This window comes from Natrix helvetica (genome assembly GCF_964273705.1).
Source record: "Natrix helvetica genome assembly, chromosome: 1".
NCBI lineage: Eukaryota > Metazoa > Chordata > Lepidosauria > Squamata > Natricidae > Natrix > Natrix helvetica.
In genome coordinates, this window is record NC_138548.1 from 48690613 (window position 1) to 48710403 (window position 19791).

The 19791-nt window shown below is 45.6% G+C and overlaps 1 protein-coding gene across 2 annotated transcripts in view; it reads right to left on the minus strand.

The window, feature by feature from the left end:
• SPATA7 (spermatogenesis associated 7) overlaps positions 1-19791 on the minus strand; it is a 53349-nt gene that overhangs the window by 20696 nt on the left and 12862 nt on the right. For both annotated transcript variants that reach the window (XM_081950029.1, XM_081950030.1), the window contains exon 5: positions 14970-15100. In XM_081950029.1, the coding sequence (XP_081806155.1) occupies positions 14970-15100 (131 nt within the window). The remainder of the gene's footprint in view (positions 1-14969; positions 15101-19791) is intronic.

The window sequence follows — 19791 nt, forward strand, 5'->3', positions numbered from 1 at the left end:
GCGAAGTCTGGGGCCGGGCCTGGGAGGTGGATGCTGTGGTGCCAAGGGTCCCAAGGGGGCTGGCCCCTCCTCCATGTCCGAAGGACAGGCGAAGAGGTCGGCTTGATCTGCCATCGAGGGGCCTGGTGAAACTGCCATGGCCAAGGAGGCCGTGGGCGAGAATTCCTGGCCTTCCCCTTCACTATCGGAGATAGGGTGAGCCTGGGCAAGGGCAACCTCCCTAGAGGATTCCTCAGGGGTCACCAACTGGGAGGCTTGGGCCTGTTGCTGGGCCTTGGAAAATTGTTTTTCTAGGGCCTTCTGGCAGCGTAGGGCATCCTTATCCTGCCCTGATCCCTGCTTAGGCCCGGGTTTGGAATAAGGCTTGTTGCCTCTGATGGCCTCCCTGGCAGCCATGCCGGCCTGCCTAGGGAAGGCTTTGGAAGGAACTCCCATTGGTTCAGGGTTTTCTGGGATCTGATCTGCCATGGTGTTAATAATGGGCCCCAATTGAGACAGGTAGGGAACCACTTCCACTCACTACCTCACAGTAGCCCACCGCAAGCCAAAGTGCTCAAGAGGAGACACAGAAGGTTGCAGGATGAGATTCAGCCAAGGCAGGGATATAGCGCGAGCAAAGCCAGCTCCCAGCACTTGCAGGAGAGTAAGGGCTGCGATCCAGGTGACCACAAGCACTTGCTGCTTCAATCCGAAAATGCTAGGGGCCCAGATTACTGGTTTAACCGGTCAATGAGGTCTCCCCGGGCTCCTGCTATGAGTCAGGCTTCAGGCAGCTGCGGCATGCGATCAAAATCGAAATTGAAACTGGTGGGGCTCTAAAATGGCGGCCGGAACTCCCTCCCGCCTCTCCAGCCCTTTAAAAAAGTGCCGCTATCACTCGGGAGAGCCCTGAGGGGCCGCGCCGAATGCCGGCTTGTAAAAAGCACGGACAACGGCAACGGAGCTCTCAGCAGGGATTTCCTCCCGCAGCAGGGTTGCTGCGGCAGCGCTGGCGGCGGCAGTCCGACCCACACGCTTCCTCAACAGCTGCCTATGACCCTGCGGAGCCCAAGCAATTTTGGGACACCAGGAGGCCCAAGGGGTGAGAAAAAAGCCAAATTGGAAATTAAAACAAATTTTTTACTCACCAAGCCTGCTCCAAAGTAAATATCTCGATCTATTCCTTCTTTAACATAATTGAAAGTCCAAGCAATCTATCTAGAATTGAAGAGAAACTTGAAGCGCGTCCACTGGGCTAGCTGAATTGAAAAAAACTGAAGATAATCAGCACCAGAGGCGTGGCTTAAAGTTTCAATTCAGTTCTGGGCAGATTGTCTGTATTTAACCCTTGCTTGGACTCTCCAGAGCAGCGCCCTAGAAAATATGATAGCTTTTGTTTCTATTTTAGATTAATCCCGGTTTATCATATTACGTCAGCTCAAATAAATGGTAATTAATGTTAAACATATTTGGTGAAAAAGCCAGAATCAAACCACAGAAGTGTTGATCCAGAAAACTATATTTCTCTATGATTAGGAAATGAAGTAATATTGACATAACCTAAGACCACACATTTCCATTCACTGGACGTTCGTAATATTCTATAAAGCACAGCCATATATTGTAGAATTATTTTGCAATAGTTTATTCTTTATGATCCATTTCACGGTCCCAGTACCCAAAATATTATTAACAGCCCAATAAAGATGATTGTAATCTCTTTGTCTTATCTATTTTAATAGCTGTTTACTTAAAATAAAATGCTTTTGTTTTTCAAAGGTAATACTGTACAACACAATGAACATTTTTGAAAAATACTCCTGCAGTCCACATTTCATTTTGTTATAGGATTCTGCAGCATTAATGTGTATATATGTACGCACGCGCGCACACACACACACACTGTATTTTTCGGAGTATAAGACACCGGAGTATAAGACGCACCAAGGTTTTGAAGAGGCAAATTTTTAAAAAAAGTAGGTAGGTAGATAGAGGGAGAGAAGGAGAAATACAGTTGGTAGGTAGGGAGAGAGAGAGTAGTTAGGTAGGTAGGTAGATAAAGGGATATATAGAGAGAGAAATAGAAAGGAGAAGGGAGGAGCTTCCGGTGATGGCGGTCGCCTCCTGAGCTCCGTGAACGCCGAGGAGCACCCGATGGAGGAAGGGGCTGAGGCCGGCCCTCGTTCCACCTGAGGGCCGGGAGTCAGACTGTACGACCACCCTGGCTTGCCTTGGACCTATTTTGGTCCGCCAGGGTGGTCGGGAGGCCGGAGGAAAGGCGGAAGGCGGAGTGGAGTGTGGAGCAGAGAGCGGAGCGGGGAGAGGCTGGCAATGGCGACAGCACGTGGCGACGCAGATGGGGGCGACGGCGGCGGCGGGAAGAGCGAGAGGAGCGACGCCGCTGCCAGGGGGCTCCGCTGCGGTTTCGGTATCCCCCGGCGGTTCCTGTGCCCTCAGGCCCGCCGGCGCCAGCAGGAGACGCCGAAAGAAACGCCATGGACGCCAGGAATACCAGGATTTTGGGTGAGAGCCATGAGAGCTGTGAGCAGGAAGATGTGGAATGGAGGCTGGGGGAGGCCCAGGACACCGGAGGCCGCCGGAAGCCCTGCATTAGGGCCACGGACAGGCCGGAGCGGCGTCCGGGCCAAGAACGCCTGCCCCCACCCACTGAGGACCTCAGATTACCATCTATGAGCTCCCACCCACCTAGGACCATCTAGGACTGCCACCCACCCTTTGCCACCTTTCCACCACTCGGACATTCGGTCACTTTCCGCCCCCTTTACCCAACTACAAACAGGGCACTGCCTTCCACCTTCTTCTGAGACCCTGGCCACTGACTGACTATTCACCATCTGCAGCACCTTGACTCCACCGTGTTTTTTAGCAACATTTATATGAGGTCAGACCTGCTCCTCCTGCGGGAGTCCCCTCTCTCGCAGGCATGGCCCTTGGCTCTTTCAAGGGCCCGCCTTGATGACGGGTTTGTGAACCCCGAGAGGTGGAGGAAGCAGAAGCTAAGGGGATTTTTAACGAAATGTTTTTTATCCTTTTTAGGGGGCTCCAGGGTGGGGGGGCGGGTTAATCAGGCCAGGAGGGGGGCCAGTGCCAGGCGAACAGGTGAGTCTAGGAGGGAAGTGAGTGTGGTGGGGGGAGGGAAAAGGACATCTCAACAGAGGGTTGCCCTATTACAACGGTCGCGGGGAGGGGTGGATGCGAGGACAGGAGAAGATCGCAAGGTCGGTTGGGAGACCGAGGCTGTTGGATACGCCCGGTCGTTTGCACCAACCCCAGCAGCCTAGGTGGCCAGGAACTACAGAGCCAGGGCCTGAGGCTGATGCAAGGCCCGTGACCAACAAGGCCCCCCTCATTAATGAGTTGATCTCAGAGGGGGAGCTGGACCTTGCAGGGATAACGGAGACCTGGCTGGGCCACGAGGGCGGTTTACCCCTCGTGGAAATGTGCCCACCGGGTTTCCGTGCATTCCATCAGCCCCGGGCCCTGGGTAAGGGTGGTGGGGTGGCGGTAGTTATACGGGAAGGCTTGGAGCCGAGGGAGTTCACTGTACCTCAGATACCCGGGTGTGAGTCCCTTGGTATGAAATGGGGCCCAGGGAGGCAGTGGGGTCTGCTGATTGTATACTTGGCTCCTCGCTATGCATCAGCAGCCCTGCCCGAGCTCCTCGAGCTGATCTCAGAAACGGCAGTTGAGATCCCCAAACTTGTGGTTATGGGGGATTTCAACTTGCCGTCGACGGGGGAAGCATCCGAGGTAGCTCGGCAGTTCATGGTTTCCATGACAGCCATGGACCTGACCCAATTAATTCAGGGCCCCACACACGAGGGTGGCCACACACTGGACCTTATTTTTGTATCTGAACAGTGGACAAGTGATCTGGGAATAGGGGATTTAGTTATTACTCCCCTGTCATGGTCAGATCACTCATCTCTCTGGCTGGACTTCCCTGGCGCTACCCCCCACCGCGAGGAGGCGGAACCAGACTGTCCAAGTTGGTACCGCCCCAGGCGCCTGATGGAACCGGATAGATTCCAGACGGAGCTTGGGCCACTTCCTGTAGCCCTGACCTGCTCTCGGTCGGAGGACCTAGTAGCCGCCTGGAATAGGGCGGCCGCTGGGGCCTTGGACCGGGTTGTGCCTTTGTGGCCTCTCCTACGGCAACGACCCACCCGGGCTCCTTGGTTTACCGAGGACCTGAGGGTGATGAAGCGCCATAGGAGGCGCCTAGAGAGCAGGTGGAGGTCCTCGCGCTCCGAATCTGACCGAACACAGGTAAGAGCCTATTCACGGACCTACCTTGTGGCATTAAGAGCGGCCAAACGTAGACACTGTGCCGCTCTTATTGCGTCCGCCGATAACCGCCCTGCTGCCCTGTTTCGGGTAACCCGCTCCCTCTTATCACAGAGGACGCGGGAAGCCCCTTTGCAGGGCAGAGCAGAGGACTTTGGGGAATATCTGCAGGACAAAATCGCTCAGATCCGGAGCGGATGGGCCCCCTTCAGTGGACCAGAGGAGCCGTCAACAGTGAGTCTTGTGAGACCATTCTGGGAGGAGTTTGATTCTGTTGCCCCCGAGGATTTGGACAGGCTGCGTGGACGGCTGCGACCCACCACATGTTTAATGGACCCGTGTCCCTCCTGGCTGGTACTGGCATCCTGGGAAGTGACACGAGGCTGGCTCCTGGGCCTAGTGAACGCCTCATTGGGTGAGGGGTCCTTACCAACCGCCTTGAAAGAGGCGGTGGTGAGGCCCTTACTCAAGAGGCCTTCCCTTGACCCGATGGAGCTAGCTAATTATCGTCCAGTCTCCAACCTTCCCCTCCTAGCGAAGGTTGTAGAGAATGTGGTGACACAGCAGTTCCCGCGACACCTTGACAAATCCGAATATCTAGACCCACGCCAGTCCGGCTTCCGACCCGGGCACAGCACGGAGACGGCCTTGGTCGCGTTGGTTGATGATCTCTGGAGGGCCAGAGATAGGGGTTGTTCCTCTATCCTGGTCCTATTAGATCTGTCAGCGGCTTTTGATACCATCGACCATGGTATCCTATTGCGCCGGCTGGAGGGGATGGGAGTTGGAGGCACCGTTTTGCGGTGGTTCGGCTCCTACCTCTCCGACCGGATGCAATGTGTGTTGGCAGGGGGGCAGAGGTCGACCCTGAGGCCACTCACCTGTGGGGTGCCACAGGGGTCGGTCCTCTCGCCCCTTCTGTTCAACGCATATGTGAAGCCACTGGGGGAGATCATCCATGGTTTTGGGGTCGAATATCATCTGTACGCTGATGATACTCAGCTGTACATTTCCACCCCAAACCACCCCAACGAGGCTGTCGAAATGATGTCCCGGTGTTTGGAAGCCGTCGGGGTCTGGATGGGGGACAACAGACTCAAGCTCAACCCCTCCAAGACTGAGTGGCTGTGGTTACCGGCACCTTGGTTCAACCAGTTGACACCAGCACTGGCCATAGGGGGCGAGCAATTGCCCCCTGTGGAACGGGCACGCAATTTCGGCATCCTCCTAGATGCCCGGCTGTCGATGGACAACCATGTGGCAGCCGTGGCAAGGGGGGCGTTCCACCAGGTTCGCCTGGTGCGCCAATTGCGCCCCCTACTGGACCGGGATGCCCTACGCACGGTCACTCATGCGCTGGTGACGTCTCGTCTGGACTACTGCAATGCCCTCTACATGGGGCTTCCCCTGGGACGCGCCCGAAGACTACAGCTAGTTCAGAATGTAGCCGCGCGGGCCATCACGGGGAGTACCAGGTACTCCCACATAACACCGCGCGGGCCATCACGGGGAGTACCAGGTACTCCCACATAACACCTCTCCTGCGCGAGCTGCACTGGCTGCCTGTGGTTTTTCGGGTGCGTTTCAAGGTGTTGATCACCATCTTTAAAGCGCTCCATGGCACAGGACCTAGCTACATGCGGGATCGCATCCTACCGCACACATCCCTGCGACCAATTCGCTCTCACAGGGAGGGACTCCTCCGGGTGCCGTCCACCAAGCAATGCCAACGGGCGGTGCCTAGGAGTAGAGCCTTCTCTGTGATGGGCCCAACCCTCTGGAATGACCTCCCCCCCGACATCAGAACTACCACCGACTTCCGCTCCTTCCGACAAAAACTAAAGACTCACCTGTTTCAATTAGCCGGCCTGGCCCACTCATAGTTTTATCTTACCTCCTGGCAGATATTTTAATTGGGGAATTTCATGGGTAATTATTTTAAATTCAATTTTTTGGGGTATTTTTAGGGGTTGTTTTTAAATACTGCTCTTAATGCTTTACTTGAAGGTACAGTTTTATATAGCCTCCTCCATTTATGTATTTATGTATTTATTTATATGCATCCTATTTGTGTTTTAGCCTGACTGTACACCGCCCCGAGTCCCTTTTGGGAGAGGGGGCGGTCTAGAAATACGAAATAAAGTAAAGTAAAGTAAAGTAAAGTAAAGTAAAGTAAAGTAAAGTAAAGAGACAGTGTGTAGGTAGGTAGGTAGGTAGAGGGATAGAGAAAGAGAAATAGAGAGAGAGAGAGGGGAATACAATGGATAGGTAGGGAGAGAGAGGGTGTGTGTAGGTAGGTAGGTAGAGGGATAGAGAGAGAGATAAATACAGTAGATAGGTAGGGAGAGAGAGTAGTTAGGTAGGTAGGTAGATACAGGGATAGAGAGAGAGAAATAGAGAGAGAGAAAAATACAGTAGTAGGTAGGGAGAGAGAGAGTGTGTATAGGTAGGTAGAGGGATAGAGAGAGAGAGAAAAATAGAGATAGAGAGAAATACAGTAGATAGGTAGGTGTTTCTGCTGGCACAGCACTTGATCAATGTAATTCTCATCAATCAGTTATAGAGTATTGCTGGGGACTGGGGGGGGGGGCAAAAGGCCCCTTTTTTGCTCATTTCTGCCCTCCCCGGCCCCCAAGAGCTCTCTGAAAGCCTCCATACAGGTATGCACAGCCATTTTGGTGAAGGGGACAAGGCTTAGGGAGGCAAAAAAATGCTGTATTTGATGTATAAGACGCACCTAGATTTTCAGCCTCTTTTTTGAGGAAAAAAGGTGCATCTTATATTCCAAAAAATACGGTATATATTATGATTGTAAAACAAATTAACAGGACAGCATACTGGAAGGAAAAGGAATAAATTAAAATTCAATGACAATGGAATATTTAATAGAAAATAAAATAACAGAATAACTTAAAATTACAGTTTATAACAAGGGAAATATAAACAACTATTTGTATGGTACTGGCAGGCTTTACTAAGTAATAAAATCTATACCTTCCATAGGTATATGGACTATTTTTGGTTCTGTCACTGAGTATGAACAAAAGGTCACTACAAATGTCTTTCTCTAATTTCAAGGTCTTGATGAGCTGGAGGAGAAAGACAAAGGTGTGTACTGTAATAAATAACATATCTAATAAAAAACTGAAAGCTCTGAATTGGTGCTGGTAATATATATTGGAAGACTTTTATAAGAACAAGGACTGGAGAAAGCATTGGCCAGGCTTGCTTCTGAGGAGACAAGCTCTACGGTCAATCATGGCAGAAACGTTCTCCATAGCTCCTGACTTGGCATCCATGAATTTTGACACAATAAGGAAACTTGGCCACCCACCTTGCAATTTAATTTATTTTGTCTATCCCATATGAAAACACTGACTGCCTTTTTTCTGGTGAAAAGGTCCTTGCATTTATAGAAAAAGGAACTAGCAAAAAAAGAAAAAAATATGGCAAAGGGCATCACAGTTGAAAACTAAATATCGCTACAAAGGAAGAAAAAGCCAAGTCAAGGAAAAATGAACCCAGATTACATTATACAGAAATACAGGTAGTCCTCAACTTACAACAGTTCGTTGAGTGACAGTTAAAAGTTAGAGGTGCTGAAAAAAGTGACTTTTGACAGTTTTTCATACTTTTGACAACTGCAGCATCCCCTTGGTTACATGATCAAAATTTGGATGCATGGCAACTGGTTCATAATCATGACCATTGCAGTGTCTGAGGGTCACCTTTTGCGACCTTCTGACAAGCAAAATCAATGGGGAAGCCAGATTCACTCAACAACCGTGTTACTAACTTAATAACTGCAATGATTCACTTAACAACTGTGGCAAAATGGGGCAAAAACCCTCATTTAACAAATGTCTCACTTAGGAACATTAATTTTGGGCTCAATTGTGGTCATAAGATGAGGACTACCTGTGCCACCAAATTGAGAAATAGCCCAGAAAGTATTCAACAGTGAAAATAAAAAAGGAAAACAACAAAAAATATCTCTTTCCTCCACACTATGATATTCACAAAGTTGTAAGTACCTTTTAATTAAGTTTACTACCATGAGAAAGGAATATTCTACTTCTCAAAAGGAAGTTGCCCAGCTCTGTATCACTCAGCAAAGAGTTTTTAAAGTTCTAGTTGCCGTAATGAAATACTGGAAGGAATAGAAAGGTCACACAAAAATCACTTTTCAGAGACCATTTCAAGCTCTGCAATTTCTTTAAATAGCCTGTCTGCTAGGAATCTTACACATCAGAAAGCTGTAACAAATCTGTTATGCAAGCTCCTATGCTTTCACCTCAAGCATACAGAGCTGGATACATATCATTTTTTGCCTAGTTTCATAGGCAAGGGATTTAAAAGAATCTTCTTTTTCTTAAGATATATAATGTACAGATTTTTTTAGAATCGGGAGAAATACAGCAGTTTCCCTTCTGGAATATTTAAAGACATTCCAGTTCAGCTTGTGATTCAGTTACACTTTTCTCACTTGCTCAAGGCTACAGCCTTCTACCGAAGCAGAGGATAATACAGAAACTAGTGCTTCAATTTAGGGAGAATGCAACCATCTTTCTCTTTCCCCCAATGGCTCATTTTATGCTCCATTATCAGACCTTCAGAACAGACTCTGGATTTTAAAACAGCAAGCTTCCTCACTGACATCTTTCATCCCTCAGCTAGCTCTAACTGACTACAATGGAGAGAAGAATGTAACTTCCCCACTTACGTACTTGCTTAATGCAGTTCCAAGAAGGGAAAATTAATCCTGTGGTCTGAAATCTGTAGAATTAAAGTAGTGTGTTCCTCAAGAATTTATTTCCCTTCAATATTGACTCTGATTTGGATTCTAGTATCCAAACAAGTTTGTCAGAAAAAAAATGGAATATCATGCCACCTATTTAGATTTCACCCCAGATTTTATTTTCAATTTTAGAAAAGGCTGACATCAACATCACCCTCCCTGATCAATCTACTGTTCACCCATTGCCACTCTCAGAATTTGATGAAGCTATTAGCCATGAAATCATAAAAAAGGGGTCATCAGACACTCAGAAGCCCCTTATGGATGATCCACAAGAGAGTGAACCTTCAGCTTCAAGGGCTGCATTACAAAGGTAGAAGTTACACCATAGTAGTCCCTAAGAGAGCTAGAATTCCCCTCTTGCATCTCCTACAGTGTGTATGTGTGTGTGTATAAATATAATTTGTGTTGCATTTTGTGCTGATAAATAAATAGAGACTAGTATAGATCTATTTCAAGCTATTTAGCTCTCATCAGCTAGCCATACCCTTACTGGGATTTGAACCTGGGCTGTTTTTGCATGTTAGGCAGTTATATTAGCCACTAAGCCACAAGCTCTCCTCCCTTATCAGCTGAGCCAAGGAAATAAGTAAGTGTTATGTCAAAGCATCTTCCTGTCTGGAAGGCTCCTAGGACGGAGCTGAAAGGCAAAAGGGAAGCAGTATGCTTCCTCCGATATTTGGGCATACCAGGTGCTTTGACATAACACTTATATATATAAGTGCATGCATGCGTGCGGCTTTAAAACATGCCTAAATAGGAGATCACTTCCGGTCCCTGAAGGCGACGGACGTTCGCGTCCGCTGCTCGTCTTCTCGGTGGGCTCCCTTTAAGCTTAGGGGGAGCACAGGGAGCCTTGGAAGGGCCCCCTGCCATAGGGGGGGTCTCCAGCTTCGTCCCAGGAGCCGGAGAGCGTGTGGGGTGCGCAACAGCACGCCTTCGCCGAGCGGAGCCTGGAAGGAAACAACTAATTGGATGTTACAGCTGAAATGCAGTGAGGTGGGAAGCTTCCCTCAATCTCCTTTTTAACTACTTCATTGATGAACAGCAGCCTCTTTTAAACTCTGGTTTCAATCTTTTGAAGTGTTAAGACTGGAGGGGGGGTTTCAACCCCCCCTCGGAAAAGCAGCAATTGGAAAATCCCTCTCTCTTGGAAGAGAGAGAGTTAAAAGTTACTTTCTCTTCCTTTAAGCAATGGGAGGATGACTTCTTGCTACAATTGCAAAGGAGGATTGCTGAGTTGATTCTTTTAAACTACTTTATGGAAACTTTGGACGTTGCTTTCTGATCTCCTGTGAAGGCAGAGCCAAGATGGCCAACTTCCTCCTTCTTCTTGCACTTATGAATGAAATTTCCCTTTTGAAAGAATTTCTGGCTTTGTACTATATCACACCCTAGAGATCTCCAGGAGCCTCTCCTTGCACGTATCTCCCTTGGATTTGGAACATTGATTTATATCACCTGGCTTGGAGCTATATAGAGACCTACGCTCTCCTCTGGACTTGCTTGCCTTGTGACTTCTCCCGGTTGTGTCTTTCCACAGAAGCCATTTCTTTGTGCAGACTTATAGCTATCTCTGAACCTAATATGGGTCCTAAAAAATTACCACCTGGTAAGCAGTCTTTGGCCCCAACATCTTCTACGTCCAGCCCGGTTACTCAAAATACACCATTGGCTTCATTTTTACAACCTAAAGTGACTGAAGAAAGCTCAAAGGAACTATCTGTTGATCAAATGTTTCAAACTCTCCTAAAGGGGCAGGACGAACTGAAAAAACAATTGGCAGACTTAAGTGATCAACTCAGAGAAACGCAACAACAAACAACACAAAATAAACAGAGAATAGGGGTGCTGGAGGAGGGCGCGACTGGGTTGAGGGAAGAGGTTAAGACAATCCAGAAGGGCAATGTAGAATTTGAAAACCATATGATAAAGGTAGAATTTGAGAGAATGTCTTTTTTTCTTAGATTTCAAAACTTGCCAGAAACAGAGAATGAAGATCTCAAGGAGATTATGACCACAATTTTAGCAGAATATATTAAAAGAGACAAACAACAGCTATGGTGGGATATTGATCTGATTTATAGGATTAATTCAGCATACGCTAGAACACACAACGTGCCAAGGGAAGTACATGTTAAATTTCTTAGAAAGACCACAAGAGATGAGGTCTTAGGAGCTCAAAGGGTGGGACCACTAAAATATAAAGACAAAGAAATAACCATTCTTAAACAGATTCCAAAGAAAGGAAGAGATAAGAGGAAGAAATACTCCTCTTTAGCAAAGAAATTATATAACAATGGAATCTGGTTTAAATGGTTGTTGCCAGAAGGAATGCTGATTTTCTGCGAGGGCAGTAGAATTAGAATTAACACAGGTGCGGAGGCGGAGGCCTTCATTAAAAAAAATAGTGCCCTCCTAGATCAAACAGGGGATAGTACACAAGATGTGAAGGAGGGAGGGGCCGCGGCTCTGCCAGCAGACAGGGGGGAGGATGCAACACTTAAAGACTCAGATCACAAAAATGAGTTGAAACATTATTGCAATTGTTGTTATAATGTAACTTTTGGAAGTGATACAAAAGATGATTGAATATATTAATGATTGAATGTAAAAACAAAAAGCTGCCAATGTTTATTCAAATTTTGATGTTTTTTCTCTTCTTTTTTGTTAAAGTTGTGAGATTCGGGGGGATTTCTACCTCCCGCATGATGTAGCTATCAAAATTTTCTATACCTATTTACCTTTTTCCCTAAAACATTTGTAAAAAATCAATAAAAATTTTACAATAAAAAAACATGCCTAAATAGGACGGTGTAGAGCTGCGGCAAGTAGGCGATTTCCATTACTGGTTCAGGCAAACCAGTCCAAACCGCACCACCTCTGGATATGAACCTGACTAGGTCTAAGCTACCCTAATTAATTGAAATATGGACATTTGGTTGGTCAATTGCAGTTAATACACTTCATATGTTTCATAACTATATTTATCATCAGCTTGTTGCAAGAAACCTAGCTACCAACTGATTGGGCACTAAATGGATATACAGCTTACTTCCTAATGCTGTAGCTGGGAAAGATGAGAGGTAGACCTAAAGGTGGCTTAGTATATTGATCAGCTTTCCAGGGCAAATAGCCAGATACACAATATGTATCTCACATAGCTTAACATCCTGAATTAGGAAGGACCTGGATTTCAGTTCAATGTCATGTTTTCCCTTCAGCAATTCTGGGTGAAAGATATATCCATTATGTCCCTGAGACTCAGGACAAGTCAAAACTATCCAACCTGTTCTTCTGTATTGTATCTGATCTACGTGCCTCACCTACTCTATTCACCACGGCTGCCCAAGAAGGTGTGCTGGAAGCCGCGCGCAGTAAATCACCATGTATTTGAAGCCACGCGCAAGCGCTCTCACATTTTCAGTTCTGCACTTTGCGAACCAGTTGTTAAATTATGTGAAGGCCACCTCTAGAAAAGATGTATACATATATAACACATAGTATGGGTCAATTATCCATCATATTATAGGAGGGTAATTGATTAATTTTGGAGACAATCAGAACCAGCATAATGTTTGACACCTATGATTTGAAAACCGTTTTCTGTTTAGTTTGGTTTGGTCTCACCTGGCATATTCCTTTTAAAATTTTGAAAAAAGGTTTCACCAATAGATACATGTATTTCAAATCCTGCATTAGCAGGATAAAAATCAGTAGTGAATACAAAGATTCTTTATTGAACAATCCTTAATGACAAAAACTTTGATGAATGACAATAATGGTAACCAAATGAGTCTCAGATGTTTAACCTGACATTTCTTCCTTTTATTTCAAAATATAACAAAACAAAGCACAAACAATAGCATATTGTATTACCCATCACCACCAGTCATGAATAACTTTTCTAAATAGGGTGATTATCTGGGAAACTTATCATTCACTGTCAGCTACCAAGCAGTCATGCAAGAATTGGCCAACTAATGATCAACATTATATAGCAGCTTGAAGCCAAATACGCTGTTATGCATATTCTAAAATGAAAATGAATCCCATCCTTTATAGTACTCTCTCTGTTTCTGCTACACAAATAATATTCTGTCTATTACAGATCATTCCCCTAACTAGTACTATTCTGTGCAGTGCTAGTCAACAACTGGTTTATTTGAGCAATTTATTTCTCCATTCAATTTCTTTCTCTTTCAATATAGCTGGGAAGATACATGAATATAAACAGCTAACTTTCATTTATAATCTACAAATCTGTCTTCTCCAACCAAGTTATACTTAGGACCATAATTTTAAGATTTAATAATACTGACTGATAAATTTGGAAGATGGAACTTCAGCATATTTTAGAGGAAACAGATTGGAGAAAGGATGAAGTAAATAATATTTATAAAAATTAGAACACAAATAAAAGAAAGTTAGATGTTTACAGCGGTTTCTGATTACAATAAGTAGCAATCATGTGCCGGTAGCTCTCAAATTTCAACCGTTTGTTCAGTGACCATTCCACGTTAAGGAGGTGCTGAATGAATGGTACTTATACCTGATCCCAGAAATGATGGCCAGTGCAGCACCTCCACAGTGATATGATTAAAATTCAGATAGTGTTTGGCACTATCTTGCACATGACCAGAAGAGGGTGTCAACTCCCTCCCACATGCCTATCTCCCCTCCATCTCTCTCTTTTGGTCACCCTGCATAGTGACACTCATCAGCAACGGTAGTGGCACTGAGGCTGAAATAGAGACCAGGGAAGTTCAGCCGTCTCAGCCAGAGGCTAACACTCCCAGATCTCTACTTCAGCCCCAGCATTGCAACCACAGAGTGCAATCTCAAGCTCCACATCGTAGCTCAAAGCCTCTGCTGAACTTTGCTTGCCCTGCCATCCTTGTTGCCCTGGGCTTCACTCACCCTGCTGCACTTGCTGCCCAGTAAAGCAGATGCTGGCCATCTCAGGACACCTTCCCGAGGCTGCTCATGCTGTCCTCCAAATTGCACAGGCCATTCTCATGGTAAAGCTTTTCAGACTTTCCAAAGCACTGTGAGAATGGCCCTATGCAAGGCAGTTTGTCAACAGGAGGAGGGAGAAGGCAACGGTCAGATGATGGCAGTAGAAGTGGCAGGGCCAGCAAGTGCAGGGTGCAAGGCACTTCACAACAGAAAGTCTAGTCCCAATTACTATTATAATTCAAGGATTATAGATATTTATAGCAAGCCTATCTCTAAATGCAGGTAAATTGAAAACAGGTATTATAGGCTTATTTTCCTAGAATATCACACGTAATTTAAAATTTGGTGTCTGTATGTCTCTCTCTCTCTCTGTGTGTGAGTGTAGGATATTCCTTATTGATGCTAGACAAAAATGGAAGGATGGATTAAATTTCAGCTTCCTCATTCTGAAGCAGATGAATGGTAAGTAGAAAATAATATAGAACAAACTCGAGTTGCAGTTTGTTAATCTTTTTAATTATTATTCTCCTCTCCAGCAGATGAAAAAGATAGCAGAAGCAGAATTAAATAAAAGTGCAATATCTTGTAAACAGGCATGAATCATATATAAAAATGTATAGAAAATTTACACTTTTCCCCCAATTTACAAGTTGATATAGGGGAAGTCCAGAACAAATCTAAAACTGGAAAATGAGAGAAACAGCACTGGAGAATTTTGCCCATTCCTATTCAGCACAAATTAAAATAATAGGAATAAAAATTATAGGAACAACTATGGTCTTGCTTATCCTGAAAAGTATTTAGTAAAATATTTTTGGTGACTGTAATTTATTTAACAGAATACTGCTATTCAACAATACTAAAATCTGGAAGGAATCTTCCAGTATTAATAGTGAAAAAGGAACAAGAGACTAAATATACCTACTTTTGTATAGGTTGCAGACAGCAGTCTTCTACTCTCCCTGGAACTTGATCGGGATACCTGTTGAGATGAAATCATCTCCTCACATTTTTCTACCTCTTTCTTCAATTTCTCTCTTCGTTTCTGATCTGAAACTTAAGATGAAAATATTAGCCAAGGTTAAAATACTAGGATTAAAGGGATTTTTTAAAAAATGGAGTACTATGTTTGTGCAGACAAAGGTAGGAATGGTTTTCAACTAAAGCCATTTTTTAGTAGCAATAGATATGAAATGATGAGAAACTTGACAATGTCCTGTAATCTGATATATTATTTTATTCTTAATAAGGTCTACATTACGATAAATCAGTATAATTTTATTCTATTTAATGGCCCAAATGCATCATTTTAAATTTGAATTAAAATTAGTAAATTGCAGACACTCCTGCATCAGGGCCTTGGAATGAGTGCCCCCCTGCCGATTGATGTGGGCCTTTGGTGGCCACATTGTCTGTGAGCAGGAGGATGTGTTGGTTTGCGACTCGATGTTCGAAGCATCGCAAGGCTAGGTGTGAGGCCCTCAGCTCCAGCCAGTTGATGCTGTTCTCCAGTTCATCGTCTGACCATGGGACAGTTGTGACTGGAGGCAAACTTGGCGGTGTTAAGGGTGGCATCTGCTGAATATTCTGTGGCTGTCGCTTGTTTAAATCCTGGCGGAGCCTGGTGTCCTCTACCGGAATCTAATAGCTGTCTAATAGCTGTCTCAGCCACATGAGTGTGGTCATGTTGAAAAGGAAGCCGATGTTGAGGCCCTGTAGGCCCAGGACACGGCCTGGTGAACTTTCTTGAATGAGGATTCTGCCCTTTTGTCCTCCACCTTCAGTACCTCCATGAGATTGGAGGGAATGAGTGCCGAAGATGTAAGGGTGGCCATAGGAGTATCAACCTTGGACCACTGCAAGGGATTCTCCATCTCCGGGGCCACCGCATAAAATCATTTGTCACAACCACTAGGAGCTGGGATAGACCCAGGCTGAGACCACTGGCGTTGGACAACGTTGAGGAAGAGCTGAGGGGTAGGAACCTCCTCGCGTTCTGCAGGTGTTTCAGAAAAGAAGGTGCTGCTCTTAGCCTTCTTGGCTGGTTGTTCCTTAGTAGCCTCATCCGAGGTACTGGCCATGTCTGAACTAGTGATCACCTTGGCCTTGTGAAAAAGTGATTTGAAGAGTGCAGGCTTGAAGAGGCCAGTGAAGGCCGGCTTGTCAGTGGTCATATCATCATCCGAGAGGATCTGTTCAGTGGTAACCTCCTCTGCTGCTAGTGAATCCTCACTGCGCACTGAAGGTTAGGGAGAGGGGGGGGGGTCCTGAATGGCCACAGGACTGTCCTTATTATGGCTCTGCTGGACTGGGGCCTGAATTGTCTGTTTACTGGAGGTGACTCCACTCAGGCAAAGTCTATGGCTTGCATTATGGCTTGGGAAATAAATTTCTGCTGTTCTACAGAGAAGCATGCTGAGGTAGGCCTAGAATTGGCTGTGGCCTCCTCTTGCCTAGGGTCGCTAGGAGAGTCCTCAGCTGTCACAGGAAGACATTCGAATGGAGCAAAGTTTTCCTCGAAACAAGCTGCCTGGAAATCTTGTGAGATTGAAATATCATCTGGAAAGGCATCTTGTACTTCATACCTCGCCTGAGTGGATTCAGCCTGCCTTGGAGAAGATGGATTAACCATCAGGGCCTTTTGCACCTTAGCAAATTGTTTTTCCAAGGCATTAAAGCACCTGCTGGCATCTCTATTTGTTGTAGAAGACTTATGAGAGGACATTTTAGACCTCTTTGACTTGCTGGAGGACTTGGATGGTACATTACCCGCCTTTCTCCTTGGAGCTGGCTGTAGGATGGAGGATGAACCTGGGTAGGGTTATTCCTCCCTGTGACACAAGTCAGCCATTTCTGTGGTTAGCTAGGATGGCAATGCGAACGCCCCACTTACCACATCAGGACCAGGTCAGATCAATCAATTCTAGAGATGAAATTCTGCCACAGCCGCACCGGACCTTTGACCAAGTACGCGGACAGGGAATAGCCCGGGACTGGGTTGATTGGAGTGCTCGAGCAGCCTCGTTCGAGGCCTCTGGCACCAGCACCGCTTCTTGGGTCTGCAACTGACTTGAAGTCTTTGGAGCTGTGGTAAACAGGTGCTTTCGGGCTACAAAAGTCTCTAATATGCAGCTGCTAGGAGACCAGATCAAGCTGCCAGATAGGGAGAAGCAAAGTCCAGGCATGACTCTCTGAGTGCCTTCCTTAAGGCACGCTCCCTGTCAAGATGAAAATTGCCGCTGAAATGACAGTCCAAGGTGATCTGACAGCCAAAATGGCAAGCGCACCAAAATCGCTATTCAAAATGGTGGCCGCTTCAAAACAATGTCCAAAATGGCGGCCACGTTCTCTGTAGTGTCGGGGCTTCATTCCCTTGCTGCCCGGACCCCTTGTGGAAGCTTTAGCCGATGCTCACCCGACCCGTTCACTAGCCGCTGGGGTGCCGTTGTGCTCCGGTGGTTTTAAACTTCAAACGGAGCTTTGACAGCTCCGCACTGTCGGCTCCGAGCCTCGTGCAAGGCTTCTAGGAGCCTGAGGTGCTGCCCAAACCGAAGGGCCTTTGACAGCTGTCAAAGAGTTGCCAATTCAATTTTTTTAAATCTTCTGCTGTAATGAAGAAATGGTTGAAGAATCCAAGGTAATAACTTTAATTTCTCTGCTCATTGACTGAGGAGAAAGTAAGTCACTACTATGGGTTTGACTGAGTTGAGAAAAACTGAGGCAATCAAGCGAGGAGGCGTGGCTAAAGACTCTAAAATCAACTCAATCACTGGGCAGACAAACTGAAGTTGAACCCATGCTTGGATTCTCCAAGTAGCGCACAGAAGAAGGCAGAATTTGTTCTGCTTCATTTTCTGTTTTTGTTAATTTCTAGTTATTTGCAGCACATTTGTCCAACATTCTCCAACCTATCCAGATTGTTTTGAATTTTCTTTCTATTTCCTAGGCAATATTCCACTCAGTGTTGTAACATCTACAGATTTAATAAACATGATCTGCTCCAGATTTTTCCCAGTTAGCAATGTTAGACTGATCAATCTGTCATTTCCTGGATCTTCCAGTATCACATCTTAAAATAATTTTTATTGCCCTTTATTAACAAAGGGGGAAAAGTAAAAGTAAAATAAACAAGAAAAGAATAGATATACATAAGACAAAAAGCTAAGTTCTTAGACAGCAAATTAAATGCTGACAAAATAATATTGATCTTTCCATACCATCAAGGTTCATTGTTCTTTTTTTGAAGAAAAGTACATTTTCTTTCCTCCAATCATCTGGCATTTTAATCAGGATCTCAATAATACAAAGGTTCAGCCAGACTATCCACTACACTCGGATGCAATTCATCTGCTTGTGAAGATTTAATTTAAAGAGGTATTTCCTGGACATGTTTCCTCAATCTCAAGCTTCAATTTTGCCTCTCCATCCTAGCTTTCCTACCTTCACAGTATAGGTAGTCCTCGAGTTACAAATGTAACCCGGAGATTTGTGGGAGTGAATCTTGTACCTTGAACGTGATCACTCCCTTCCTTCACCCATTCATTTGCTAATCAAAGGCGCGGCTTGTTAAGTGTACATGAGGAATTTCAGGGTGGGGAAGGTCATGGAGGGAGGGGAGGGGCTAGTGATGGAACAGGCCACCTGCTTAAGACTACCCAAGCCTTCCCCGACCCACTGAAATACCTCATGTTCCCCACAATTGCTTCCCTCCCCCCAACCTGCCGTACTGGGTCACTTACCATGGGAAGATCTAGTAAACTGTCTCTTCTCCAGCCTCTGCTGTGCGTGCCCCTCCAACGTTCCATTTAGGTTGCACAGACCTCAGCTGGCATTTTCCTTGTCAAAACGAAGGTCCATTTAGGCCTGCACAGGCCTCGCCCGGTACATTGCAGGCCAAAATGGAGGTTTGGAGGAGCAGGCTGCCCCTCCAATGCTCTGTTTAGGCCTCTGCAGTGCCAAGCGAAGCCTGCACAGGCCTAAATGGAGCCCCATTTTGGCTGGAAAAATGCCAGCCAAGGCCTGCGCAGGCCTAAACGGCTTATCGGAAGGGCAGACCCACCCCTTCAAACCTCCATTTTGGCCGGCAAAGTGCAGGACGAATGTTGCACAGCCTCTGTGGTTGTTCTTAAGGTTGAACAACTGTCATGGTGCTGAAAGATTCATAGTTTCAGGACTTGCTTGTAAACATTAGGGGACGCAGATTGTGTAAATTTGAGAGTTCACTAAGAGATTGCTTGTAACCCGGGGATTACCTATATCCCGGTGGAATACCCAATTTTCTTTTTTTGTTGATTAAGACTGAATCAAAATAACAGCTCAGTTTCTATGCCTTTTGTTTGCTACCTTAAAGTATTTTGCCATCTGTGTTCATCAGCTAGCATAATTCTTTTTCTTTTATTTTGAACATATCTAAAGAAGCCTTTGTCCCCTTTGGTAACTTTAGCTCACATGAGTTTTGGTTTACCTGGTACCAGCTCTATATTCCAGTATACCTGTCTGTACTCTTATCTGTGATTTAGTCCTCTTATATGAACAATTTTCTGTTTTAAATCTTCATTAAGACATAGAAAGTGCCAGGGGAAAATAATTTAAATAGCTTAATAAAAGGATTAAAATGCATTCCTATAGGACTAAACTGTTCCACCCTGCTAGATTTCCATGAGAAACAATTTACGTTGCTGATTCATAATAAAAAAATTCTTCCTTAATGTACAAATAATTCTGTTTCATCTATATTTTCTGTACAC